We start from the raw sequence: 12,355 nt of genomic DNA on the forward strand, positions 1-12,355 counted from the left end.
TAAAGGGGGAAACTATGTAGATAACCTACATTGAATCAGCGTATTCAGCAATGACGCATTTGGTAACCAATGTAAATATACATCGCATCGAAATAAAGATATCCATTATTCGCGCAAATCTCGACTTTTACTCATCATCTCCACTCCACTCCTGTTTTTTTGTATTTTTATTGGTTTAATTTTTTTTTTTTACTTTTTGTATATATACTTGTAAATATTTTCATTAAAATATTCCACAATTCTACTCGCTTGATGGATATATCTCCGATAACGTTATAGGATTTTGTAAATTAATGAAATAAAGAAAAATGTACTGTAGCTAAGTTAATTAATGTATTTCATTGGTGTTTTTTGTGTTTTGTTCTTAGAACGTATTTTTATAATAGACGTATTTACATTTAGGACAATAAAACACATATTTTGTAAGTATTACTTGTACTTTAATTCGCTTCATTAGTTGTGTCAAAACTTATAACAATAGTTAAATAAATTATCAATCGTTCAATATTTGCGAACAATTTTAGTAACAAAATTGACGCGCACCGCGCGGCGATCGTTTCAATCAGTCAGGATCGCCGTCGGCCGCTCTACGCTACTTTCTGTACACATATAAAAATAGATTCCTTAAGATAACGGCTAACCTAGAAGGAGAGAGGTTTTGTAAATGCATACTTTAAAGTCATGATATGAAACTATAGTCGGAGCACCATATTTTTAATCGTACGAAACGATACGGCCCGCCACCGTGGCGCCGCCCACACTCGTCCGCTCGCCCACGCACCTACATTATATACATAAATACAACAACCGTTACTCTTACAGGAGATACATATTTACAAGTTTATACATAATCACAAGTTTACGCTTTAGCTCGGCGGCGCATGCGCGGCGGCGGCAAGCCGAATGTCTAACTACTCAATGTACAATTACACTAACGTCTGCGTCACAAGTCACCTAACGCAAAACTCTGAACATCAATCTTATTACAATTTTTCGAAACGATTACATCAACGTCCACTATATAATGCAAAATTCAGCTGTCGAATAGTCACAACGTAATATGTTATTCGATATTTTCCCATATTTTAGAAAAAGATTAAGTAACGCTTTAAACGATAAATTCAATAAAAGTATCGTCACTATTTCGAACTCAGTCATAATTTATCTACACAAAACTCATTTCACGCTCGTTGCCCTCGCGAACGCATCGGGGATAAAGCTCAATGCGTCGTAGCACTGAACGTCAATCGGGCTCATCCTGAGTGTGCTGCGTTGCACACGACGAGCTCTCGCTAGATGCCGCGCGAGCGGGGCGCGCGGGGCGCGGGCGGCGCGGGCGGCGCGGGGGGCGCGGGCGGCGCGGGCGGCTCGCGGGCCGCGCGCCGCCGTCACACGTCCGTGTGGCGCGCGGGCGGCGGCGGCACGGCGGGCGGCGCGCACTCCTCCGCCTCCGAGTCCTCTATCTCGCACAGGTTGGCGGACAGATCGCTGCACGAGCCTCCGTCACCTAGGAGTGAATGCCGCTCCTCTGTAAAAATTTCATAACGTTCGTTATTGATTGTCGTTTTTCTTCTATCGTTGTGTCGACCGTCGAGTGCTCACCGAGCATCGTGATGAGGCTGTGGGCGTCTGGTTCGCGAATCGTACGGGCGCGCAGCGTCCCCTCTTCCCCGGCCGGGGAGTACTCGTCTACGTTCAGCAAATATGAAGAGGCTGTGGGAAGAAACGCGACATTCGATCGATTGTAAGACTCGAATCGTATCACTCCATCGATTCAAAAGAGTACTTGCCGTCGGTGAAACGTAAAGGTTCATGGTCGTCAGTCGCCGAATCGGTGTCGAGAGGAAGAGGAAGTGTTCTTCGCGGCGAGAGGCGTGCGGATCGCGGGGAGCGCGGAGAGCGCGGCGAGGGCGGCGAGGGGGGCGAGGACGAGTCGGGGCGCTCGGAGCCCGCCACCTCGCTGATGCCGGGCAGCGCGCCGCCGCCCCCGCACCAGTCGGAGCAGTCCCAGTGGTAGCCGCCCACGAGGTGCGGCTCGCCTGTGCCGCGCCGAGCCGCCGCCGGCGACGGGACGCGGACACGTGTGTTGCAACCTTTCAGATCTGTTAGAGGAGAGCTCATTTAGATCCTTTCGATCGCATCTCATATAGAATGAATCGGAGCTTGATAAGATCTTACCGTTGTAAATTTTATTATCGACGAATGTGTGCAGATGCATCTGTTCCGACCAGGGCTTCCGATCGACCGGGTCTATATTGAGATTGCGTAGATAATCGGGAGGGATGCCCTCGAGTTCGTCGCCGGCGGAGCCATAGGAACGAAGAGTGTCGATGTTGTTGAGCGGCGGTGGTTCCGCACATGAAGCGGGTCGACCGCGACGCACTGCCTCTAAATTGGAGAGTTTGGAGGCGCGAGGCGGAAGTTTCTCGATGGCGCTGTTGAGCGGCGCGGGGGGACCTCGAGGGCGCCTCGAGCGTCGCAACAAGAAGGGCAGCAGCACTAAGGCTAATAGTAGAAGCAGCGCAGCGACGGCCACGCCGAGCGGCCAGCGCGCTTGCAGAGCCCACGACCACAGCTCGCGAAGGGCACGACCGCCACCTGCAGCTTCACCCGCCACTACTGCATCCGAGTATAACGGATTACCGCAATTCATACCTGTAATTAGCGTAAAATCATCATATCATCACTTAATATAATACTTGCTTTGGCCATCCGAATTCGTACATGTACAATAGGGATTTTATTCCGTGCTATTTTTAAAACATGAGATCCAATAAAACACACAAGATTAAAGGTTCACTGTCAAGACCCTATACATATATACATACATACATTTACATTGGGTCGAACCAACGCAAGTGCGATTTAGAATTCAACCTTTCCAAATTTACATTTGATTTTTTACGGTTTATTAGGTACTTTAATTTACATTTTATTTTCTATAAAAATAAAACCCATAGAAAATATATACGGAATAAATAATGTAAATGCATCACGCTGGTTTATATCGATTGGCTTGACTATAATAATTGTGTTTATATACGAACACGCACACAAGCTTAAAACACTGAAAAGCGGTAATAGGAAAAACCGCTCTTAAGGGTTTCTGTTGTCGTGGATATATATTTGTATGTAAGTCCGACTGTATTTCCTAATAAATAGCAAAATTCAAGAACTAACCTGTCTTATCGGGCGGACAAAGACATCGGAAAGAGCCAGGCTCGTTGAGACAAGTCGCGCCGTTTAGGCAAGGCTCTCCGACACATTCATCGACGTCATACTGGCAGCGCGGGCCGTAGTACCCGCGGCAGCGGCACGACGGGCCCCACTCGCCCTCCTCGCACGAGCCGCCGTGCGCGCACACCCCGGCGGCGCACCAGCGGCCGCGCTCGCAGCGCGCACCCGACAGCCCCGCGGCGCACGCGCAGCGGAACGTGCCCGAGCCCTCGGCCGTGCAGAATCCGCCGTGCAGGCACGGCTGCGACGCACAGGGGTCACTATCCACTTCGCACTGACGGCCTATGAACCTCGCGTGACACGAGCACTCGTACGCCTCCGCCGTGCTCGCTGGATCTTCCAGAAGGTCTGGTATTTCTCTACACGTGCCACCGTTGTAGCACGGCTGCGCGGCGCACGGTCCGGGCGGTGGAAGTGGAGGGCAAGTCGCAGCTACGCGCACTCGCACCCGTCGGACTAGTTGTGCTCGTCCGTCGTTGGACGTTCCGCCTTCTTCCAGTGGTAGAAAGGCACCGCTTAATTTTATATCCGAAATACAGCCGTGAAAGCCATATGTCACCTGAAAAGTCATATTTTAAATCGACGATAGGATCGTAAATTACAGATTAAAATCAAAGCAACTAAATTATAAATTATATATATTTATGTACAAAATGAACAAGATGTTTCCGGTAGTGCATTTTTCACTTTAAAGGAAAACGTGGAGCGATTCGAAGTACCTGTTCGGGAGCCAAGGCGTGCGCGTGCCGCTGCAGCGCGGCGCCGAGCAGGAAGCGGTCGGCGCGCGCGTCCAGCACGGCGGCGGGCGGCGGCGCCTGCGCCTGCGCCGCGCGCCGGTCCACGGCGAGGCGCACGCCCGCGCCGCGCCGCTCCAGCCGCAAGTCGTGCCAGGCGCCGTCCGCCACGGGCCCGCCGGCGCGGACTTTCGCTTCGCCGGCTCCGAGCTCCATTCGAAATTGTACGTATCCCTCTACTATTTCTAAAATTGCGAAGTCCACCCGTCCCGCCGCGTATAGAAGTGTGCCGCGTGATCTTCGAGTACGAAAACGTAAACTTATTATTAACTCGTCGTCTAGTAGCCGGGATCCTTCTACGACGCCGCGTTCTAATCGATATGCGAGGTATCCGTCGCCAGATAAATGGGCGATGTTAACGGCCGGACGACAGTCGTCGCTTTCGCAACAACGATATCCCGGTTGATTCGCACTAGGATCACAGCTGGAGGAGTCGCAATGGCACGTTGGGTTTACGATATCTGTGGATTCTGTATAGGGGCGCTCGCATCGATCACCAGTATAACCTCGTGAGCAGGAACATTCACCGCGAAGTTTGTAAGGAGGTGCTACTAAAGAAAACACATCGGTAGCTACCGCACGAGTTGTTGTGGCTCGTAATTCAACCCTTTCTGTACACGTACCGTGTACACATCCACCGCAAACGGCACGTACTAGTTCCTCTATAACCAATCTAGTTCGTTCTTCTAAACGCTCCAAGTGTGCGTGTAATCGGCGGCGTAATGAGTCCGCCAGTAAAAAGCCATCAGTGCCAGGTGCTCGTACCGCAAAAGCGACATCTAAATCTTGTGCTACTTGTCGTCGAGTTCTACTCGGCTCCTTTCCCACATCATCTCCATGCGCTTGTACACTAACAATTACTACATCGCTCGGTTCGCAGTCGGTCGCTTCGCTTACTGCTCGGATGAATCCTTTTCTATGACTAAGAACGAAATCACGATCTGTTACTTCACGAAACCGAACGACGACAGCTTGTGCAAGCATTTCATCCGATATTAGTAAAACCATGATTTTGACAATTGCATAGCCAACAAACTTCCCATCATTAACTGTAATGTTAAGACGGTAGTCTCCTACGTCGAGTCTCGGTGCGGCGTGCAATGTGCCGTCGTGAGGATCTATTTCAAATAAATCATTCGCAGGATACGGTGCTCCATCCACTGGAACTAGAGCGTAGGAAACTGAATCGTATGCATCGCGATCAGATGAAAATACGCGACCGATGACACCGCCGGGGAACTCGTCAAGGTAAGAGTTTACGATAATTTCTAGAGGAGTTACGACGGGTGGATATTGAGACTCTTCAATTACTTTTATGTATACCCATGCATCGGAATACAGTGGCGGTGTACCGTTGTCAAACACTCGTACTTGAAGCACGTAGCGGTCTTTGATACGATGGTTGAAGCGTGTCGCTGATCGAAGATAGCCATCTTGTTCTAGTCGGAAAGCACCCATTTCATTTCCCGATTGAAAATCAAAAGTGTAAGGTGCAGCGTTCGGCGGTGAGTCTGCGTCTTGGACTACAAACTTGAGTAGAGTATGTCCGAGAGGTTTATCTTCTTGCACAATGGCTGTGTAGTTGCTCTGCTCGAAGAGGGGAGGATTGTCGTTGGCATCTAAAACTTCAACGTTAATCACAGCAATGGCTTCGAGAGTTGGTACTCCACGGTCTTTAGCACGTACTTCCAGCACATAAGCTGGGTTAATTTCTCGATCAAGCGCTGCCGAGACTGAAATGTATCCAGTATCCGGATCGATACTGAAACTTCCATCGCGATCACCACGTGCTATCGAATAAGCGACGCGACCATTGGCACCAGCATCGGCGTCATCGGCAATGACTTGTACGATGTGGAATCCAATACTAGCGTCCTCACGTACACGGGCTCCGTACGAAGCCTGCGAAAACACAGGTGCATTGTCATTGCTATCCGTAATGGTTATGTTAATCGTAGCGTGATCACTGAGCGGAGGGGATCCACCGTCGACGGCTTGAACCGTTAAAAAGTATTCCTTTCTGCGCTCATAGTCGAGCGGACGCGCGACGGTGACGACGCCGCTAGTGCGTTGCACCGCAAAGTCTTCACGATCATCGCCGCCGACTAACGAGTAATAAACATCAGCGTTAACGCCGGTGTCGCGCGAAGTGGCGCGCACGCGCAGAACTTCGGTCCCGGGAGCGTCGATTTCGGGGACGACAGCGCGGTACTGCTCGAACTCGAACTCGGGCGGGTTGTCGTTGACGTCGGCGACGGTGAGGCGCACGGTGGCGCTGGCCGAGCGCGGCGGGAGCCCGCCGTCCGTGGCGCGCACGACGAGGCGGTGCTCGGCCTGCGTCTCCCGGTCGAGCGGCGAGCGGAGGGTGATTATACCGCTATCGCTCGCTAATTCGAATGCGTCGTTTACTTCGTCCACGAACGAATATCGCACTAGTCGGTTCTCTCCCAAGTCGTCGTCCGTAGCGTGCACCTAGAACGATAAAACTTTTAGTCTCGAGGTGGACGGACATATAAGAATACCACGCATTAGATAAAGTAAAATGTGCACACCTTCGCAACGAGGGTGCCGAGCTCGGCGTCTTCGGGTAACGTGACGCTGTATATCGATGCCGAAAATCGGGGCGCATTGTCGTTGATGTCGTCTATATAGACTTCTAGTTCGGAGCTGCACGCCCACTCGGATCGTTCGCGATCTTGCGCGTGAGCTGTTAGACGATAAAAGGCAAGAGTTTCTCGATCTAGAGCCGCTGCTACACTCACGACGCCAGTTTCCTAAAAAAATATATATGTGTAGTCTAACATTATAATAACGAAATAATAAATTGAGTCTAAACACAGTTATAATTATACATCGTTTGGCCGTTGTACAAGGAAAGTTCTGAATAAAAAATATTAATTTCCCTATTAACTTGTAATATTATATTATTTTTATCATGTATGTCGATATAAGTTTGTTTGAAATGTTGAATTTTAATTTTGTACAAACTACAATTTGTATAGTAACCTTGTTTATAGAAAAGTTTTCAGCGTGATCGCCGGTGAGGAAGAATCGGAGGCGTGCATTGGGAGCCTCGTCCTCGTCACGAGTCAGAAGAGTCATGAGACGCGTCCCTCGCGCCGCATCCTCGGAGAGGCGGACGCGGTAACGGTGGCGCACGCAGTATGGCGGATTGTCTGTCCATATGATTGTATGGTATTAGAGCAACCGAAATGGTTTCATTCATGTATTCATTCGGTAATGGATCACAAATAAACATAATCACCATTGACATCGAGCACGGCAATGTGCACCGCGGTGTAGGCGGTGAACTTGCCGTCGGTGGCGGCGACGGACAGCGAGTAGGCGGGCTCGGCCTCGCGGTCGAGGGCGCGCGCCACGAACACCTCGCCCGACGCGCGCACCTGGAAGCGCGCGCGCGGGTCGCCCGCCGCCACGAAGTAGCTCAGCGGCGCGCCCGCCACGTCGTCGTCGCGCACCGCCAGCCGCGTCACCACCGTGCCGGCCGCGGCGTCTTCGCGCACCTGCGGTACGGCGGTGTCAGTCGGCGGTGTCAGTCGTCGGCGGATCCGAACGCGAAGTCAACGATCCCGTGGTCGACGAGTCCGTACCTCGGCCGAATAGGTGTCCTGCGTGAAGCGCGGCGGGCAGTCGTTGTAGTCGACGAGGCGCACGACGAGCGAGCCGCGGGCGGAGCGTCGCTGCGCCCCCGCATCGGCGGCCAGCAGCGGCAGGCGGTACTCGGCGCGCATCTCGCGGTCCAGCGCAGCCGTCGTCGTCACCCAGCCGCTGTGCGCGTCCACGGCGAACGGGACTGCGCTCTGGCCACCGTCGTCTGCATCTCCGTCGGCCAGGGAGAATTTTATCTCACCGTTGGAGCCCGAGTCGGGATCGTCCGCCATCACTACGAATTCAATACGCGCAGTTTGAATTGAAGGCAATGACAAAATTCTATTTACTGCAATCCAATGTAATATATTTATAGTCTGATACACGGATCGAGTGATGTTTTCTATGTTATCTTTTTAGCGCATCTTTATTATTTATATTTAAAAAATGGACGTTACGTTGTAAAACACTAGAATGTGGCGGTGTGTTCTCAGCGAGATGTACGACGTAAGGCTGTGAGTGGAAACTCGGCGCGTGTTCATTCACGTCCAGAACGTGAAGTCGCGTAAGCACCATCGTCGCCGGAGCCGGACTCCCCGTTCCCTCCGCGATGATCCCTATACATAAATTACAATATTACAATATCACAGAACAGTACTCTCATCCTTCAATATGAAACCTCGAGCTAACCTATGACATGTTCCTGGACGGTCTCGCGGTCCAGGGGCGCGGCGAGCACGAGGCGGCCGGCCGCGTCCAGGGCGAACAGGTCGCGCGGGACGTGCGTCGGGGCGAGGCGCAGAGCGGGCAGCGGGCCGGCCGGCGCGCGCAGCTCCGCGATGAGCGTGCCGGGCGCTGCGTCCTCCGGCAGGAACAGGTCGGGCGGCGGCGGCACCAGGCGCGGCGCGCGCTCGCCCGCCGCCAGCACGCGCACGGCCACGCCCGCCTCGCCCGCCAGGCCGCCCCCGTCGCGCGCGCGCACCCACACTTGCACCGTGCGGGACGCTGTGCCACAGACGGGTATGGTAGTGAAAAAATGGCCCTTACAGTTTGTATCAGAATTTGTTCTATTATCTGTGAGTTCGGACTCTCACCGAATGCTGAAGCATTACGAGCGAAGGAAAGGGCACCGGTGAGAGGGTCGACGGCGAATAGGCCCGCGGCGTCCGTTCGCAGCTCGCCTTCGTAGACTGAGTATGTCAACCGCGCGTTATCTCCTGCGTCCGCGTCGTTCGCCGTTAGCGTGAGGAAGGGAACTAGAGGCGCTCGATCGTGCCGCACGGTTGCCCGGTACTCTCGCAAAGGAAAGGCGGGCGGGTTGTCGTTGAGATCTGCGACGCGCACGCGCACTGTGGTGTGTCGCAGCAGGCCTCCGCCGTCACTCGCCGTCACGGGCACTTCCCACTCGGCACGCTTTTCGCGGTCCAGCGGCACTCGAGTCGCTAGGGCCCCGGTGTTCGAATCTATCGTGAATGTCTCGCGTAGTTTAGCCGACGGTATGGAGTACGTCACAGTCCCGTACTCTCCTGCGTCGTCGTCGTACGCTTTCACCTATAGATACAAAGAAATGTTTGCCATTCAATGACGTTTTATTTTATATATCAGCTTGGTATCGCACGAGTCAGTTTCATTTCGGGGTCACTAACCGTAGTCAGAAGAAGCGGTGGTGGTTGATTCTCTAAAGCGCGAGCCTCGTGTACGAGATGAGGGAAATGAGGTGGAGCCCGGTTGGCGGGCGCGAGCGAGAGTTTGACCCTCGCGAAGGCGGCATGTGCGCCATCCGACACGGAGACGTTGAGCGAGCGCGGGGAGCCGGCCAGCGCGGGCCAGGCGCGCGCGTCCAGCAGCGAGAGCACGCCCGTGCGCGCGTGCACGGCCAGCGCGCGGCGCTCGCCCGGCGCGCCCTGCAGCGCGTACAGCAGCTGCGAGGCGTCGCGCTCGTCCGCGTCCCACGCCGCCACGCGCGCCAGCGCCGTGCCCCTCGCGGCCTCCTCCGACACCAGCGCGGCGACCACCGTCCGCTCCATGCGCGGCGCACAGTCGTTCACGTCCTCCACTGCATCGAGCCGACCACGACCACGTTAGAGCAGCGGTCCTGATATATGTGACTCATCTTTATTTATTAGGGTATCTCGGGCTTACCGTTTATGAAAAGATGTGCAGTGGTCAGCAAACGCGGTCGGCCGGAGTCAGTGGCGGTGAGCAGTAGGTGGTGTGCGGCGCGTCGCTCGCGGTCGAGCGGCGAGGACACGCGCACATCGCCGGTCGCCGCATCGATTGCAAACGGAGCCTCCTCCTCAATCATCTCGGGTCCCCACGGAGACAGAGAGTACGTCACTTCGCCGTTGGCACCTAAAGTCAACGTCAACGTTTTAGTTTAATCTTTTTTTAGGATTCCGTACAAAGGGTAAAACGGACCCTATTACTAAAACTTCGCTGTCTATCCGTCTGTCACCAGGCTGTATCTCATGAACCGTGTACTCAGACAATTACAATTTTTACAGATGTATTTCTGTTGCCGCTATAACAAGGAATAATAAAATACATAATAAAATAAAAATTTAAGGGGACTCCCACACAACAGACAAAAAATTTTTTGCCCTTTTTATAGACAATGGTTTGCGCGCGAATCATAATTGCACTTAGCCGGTTTTTTATATTTTATAATCTGCAGATAAAATAAAACAATAACCGGGCACCGCCTTTGACTAAAAAGAAACAAAAAAATCTAATTCGTATAAACGTTTTTGTGACAAAAAAGAAAGTATTATTTAGCAGTTGGTTATCATATATGCCGGAAGGGAACGTTTTTGTTAGTGTACGAGATGTATGTGAGGGGTATGAAAGGTATATGTGAGGGGATGAAAGTTGATTAAATCAAATCAAATCAATTTTATTCAAGTAAAATACAAGGTGAAGCGTTTTTGAATCGTCAATATTTAAACACTACCACCGTTTCGGAGAACAGCCGCCTCCAGCGAAAAGAAACGGCAAGAAACTCGCATGCTATAAATATATAAATCCAGGCGTTTTTTCTAAAAAGTATTATTGTAATGAATAATAAGATTTATTAATTCATTTAGTCTTAATAAACTTTTTAAATTTTGTAAATGGTAAATTGGTCATATTTCCCGGTATTTTATTATATATGCGTATGCCATTCGTTCAAAAACGTTCTCTGCAAACGGAAAGTAAGAGTTACAAGTTTATTCTTATTTCTTGTATCAATAGTATGATATTACTCATTACAAATGGCAAAGGGCGGGAAAATGACATAGAAGTGTGAAAAGAGAGTTTTTTTAAAGTAATCGACACCACATGCGCATATGTGCGTTTCAAAGGAAAAATAATCAAATCAAAGATTTGAGTTCGAGACACAAGTTCCGTACCGCTATCCGCGTCCGCAGCGTGCACTCGCAGGATGAGGTCCCCGACCGCGGCCGCCTCGGAGACCGTGGCGCGGTACTCGTCGTCTTCGAACTCGGGCGCGCAATCGTTGACGTCCTGCACGGACAGCGTGAGCGCGAGGTCGGCGTAGGCGCCGGTGACGCCGTCCGTGGCGCGCACCGTCAGCGCGTGCTCCCGCGCCGCCTCGTAGTCCAGCGCCGCGCGCGCCACCAACGAGCCTGCGTCACAAACCCGATGCCATCGTTTGCCATGAACCGCTCGGAGGTTTTCGTCGACTCGATGCGCTCCGTATGAATACACGAGTGCGAGCGATGTTTGGTTTATTTCGTTAAAATGCTATAATGGATTCCTTTGATGATGTGTAGCGAAACCGATGCGATGAAATGATTGCGAGGGAGATTTCGGGGAGAATACGGTGTACTGTTGCAAAATATACAGCGAGTGAATAATTTGAATGAAACTATATTAGTGATGCAAGCCAGCGAATTACGTTCGTAAGAAGCACAATCGATAATTAAAGGACATTGTCAATTTAAGCTTGTATTTCACATTTCTGAATCTTGTGGAAATTTTAAGGAATAGTATCACATTAAATTAAGCGTGCATATGTCTACCTACTCTAAATTTTAAAAAAGCAGAAAACAAAAAAACATATTTTATTATTATTTAGTATGTAACTACATCATATTGGTATTCGAGAAGACGCTTTATTTATTCATTTATTTGACAACACCAAAAAAAACATTTTTTTTTGTTAATAACTTTTTTGCACTAAACAAAAATGGTTGAAATTTTAATACAAGGTAAGTTATAATTATTTACACCTTCTGTCTAATTTTCAACCATCTAACAATTTTTTTTTCAATTTTTTTTATTTAAAAAGCAAAAACGCTTTTCACCCTTTCAACCCCCTAGCGTTTACCCCCGAGGATTGAAAATTTTAATTTTTTATTATTTTAACGTCCGAAACCACATATCAAAAAATCATAATGATACTAATTACTTGACCTTCACGGGCTTTATTGACTGGCCTATAAATATAAAAAGTCAACATTGTAAAAACTATCAATATAAAAAGTTAATTGATGAAATAAAACAATGTAAAATTAATAAAAATAATGAGATAATAGAAAACAGTCTAAATAGTAGGAGTAATAGTAGTTTTCTGTCAAACTATAAAAATAAAATAAATGATTGTGAATTTAAACACATTGTTAGAATTTGTAAAATGTCACAATGGAGATATAAAATTTGATTTGTACATCAGATTGTTTTCAGTTCAAGTGTAAGATCTAAAAATAGGATAA

At 50.0% G+C, this 12,355-nt stretch overlaps 1 protein-coding gene across 1 annotated transcript in view; it reads right to left on the minus strand.

Annotated features, from left to right (window-relative positions):
• Positions 1 to 418: 418 nt before the first annotated feature.
• The window catches only part of Kug (kugelei), a 37,515-nt gene continuing 25,578 nt past the window's right edge, over positions 419 to 12,355 (minus strand). Inside the window, exons 22-37 of the mRNA XM_064218673.1 lie at positions 11,030 to 11,266; positions 9,783 to 9,992; positions 9,287 to 9,696; positions 8,735 to 9,191; positions 8,331 to 8,645; positions 8,099 to 8,257; positions 7,643 to 7,935; positions 7,297 to 7,555; positions 7,038 to 7,207; positions 6,584 to 6,805; positions 3,957 to 6,503; positions 3,181 to 3,796; positions 2,179 to 2,655; positions 1,791 to 2,102; positions 1,603 to 1,713; positions 419 to 1,528 (exon numbers count right to left, since the gene is read on the minus strand). Coding sequence (XP_064074743.1) covers positions 1,389 to 1,528; positions 1,603 to 1,713; positions 1,791 to 2,102; positions 2,179 to 2,655; positions 3,181 to 3,796; positions 3,957 to 6,503; positions 6,584 to 6,805; positions 7,038 to 7,207; positions 7,297 to 7,555; positions 7,643 to 7,935; positions 8,099 to 8,257; positions 8,331 to 8,645; positions 8,735 to 9,191; positions 9,287 to 9,696; positions 9,783 to 9,992; positions 11,030 to 11,266 — 6,935 coding nt within the window. The 3' untranslated portion in view covers positions 419 to 1,388. The remainder of the gene's footprint in view (positions 1,529 to 1,602; positions 1,714 to 1,790; positions 2,103 to 2,178; positions 2,656 to 3,180; positions 3,797 to 3,956; positions 6,504 to 6,583; positions 6,806 to 7,037; positions 7,208 to 7,296; positions 7,556 to 7,642; positions 7,936 to 8,098; positions 8,258 to 8,330; positions 8,646 to 8,734; positions 9,192 to 9,286; positions 9,697 to 9,782; positions 9,993 to 11,029; positions 11,267 to 12,355) is intronic.

This window comes from Vanessa tameamea, chromosome 3 (assembly GCF_037043105.1).
Source record: "Vanessa tameamea isolate UH-Manoa-2023 chromosome 3, ilVanTame1 primary haplotype, whole genome shotgun sequence".
Classification (NCBI taxonomy): Eukaryota; Metazoa; Arthropoda; class Insecta; order Lepidoptera; family Nymphalidae; genus Vanessa; species Vanessa tameamea.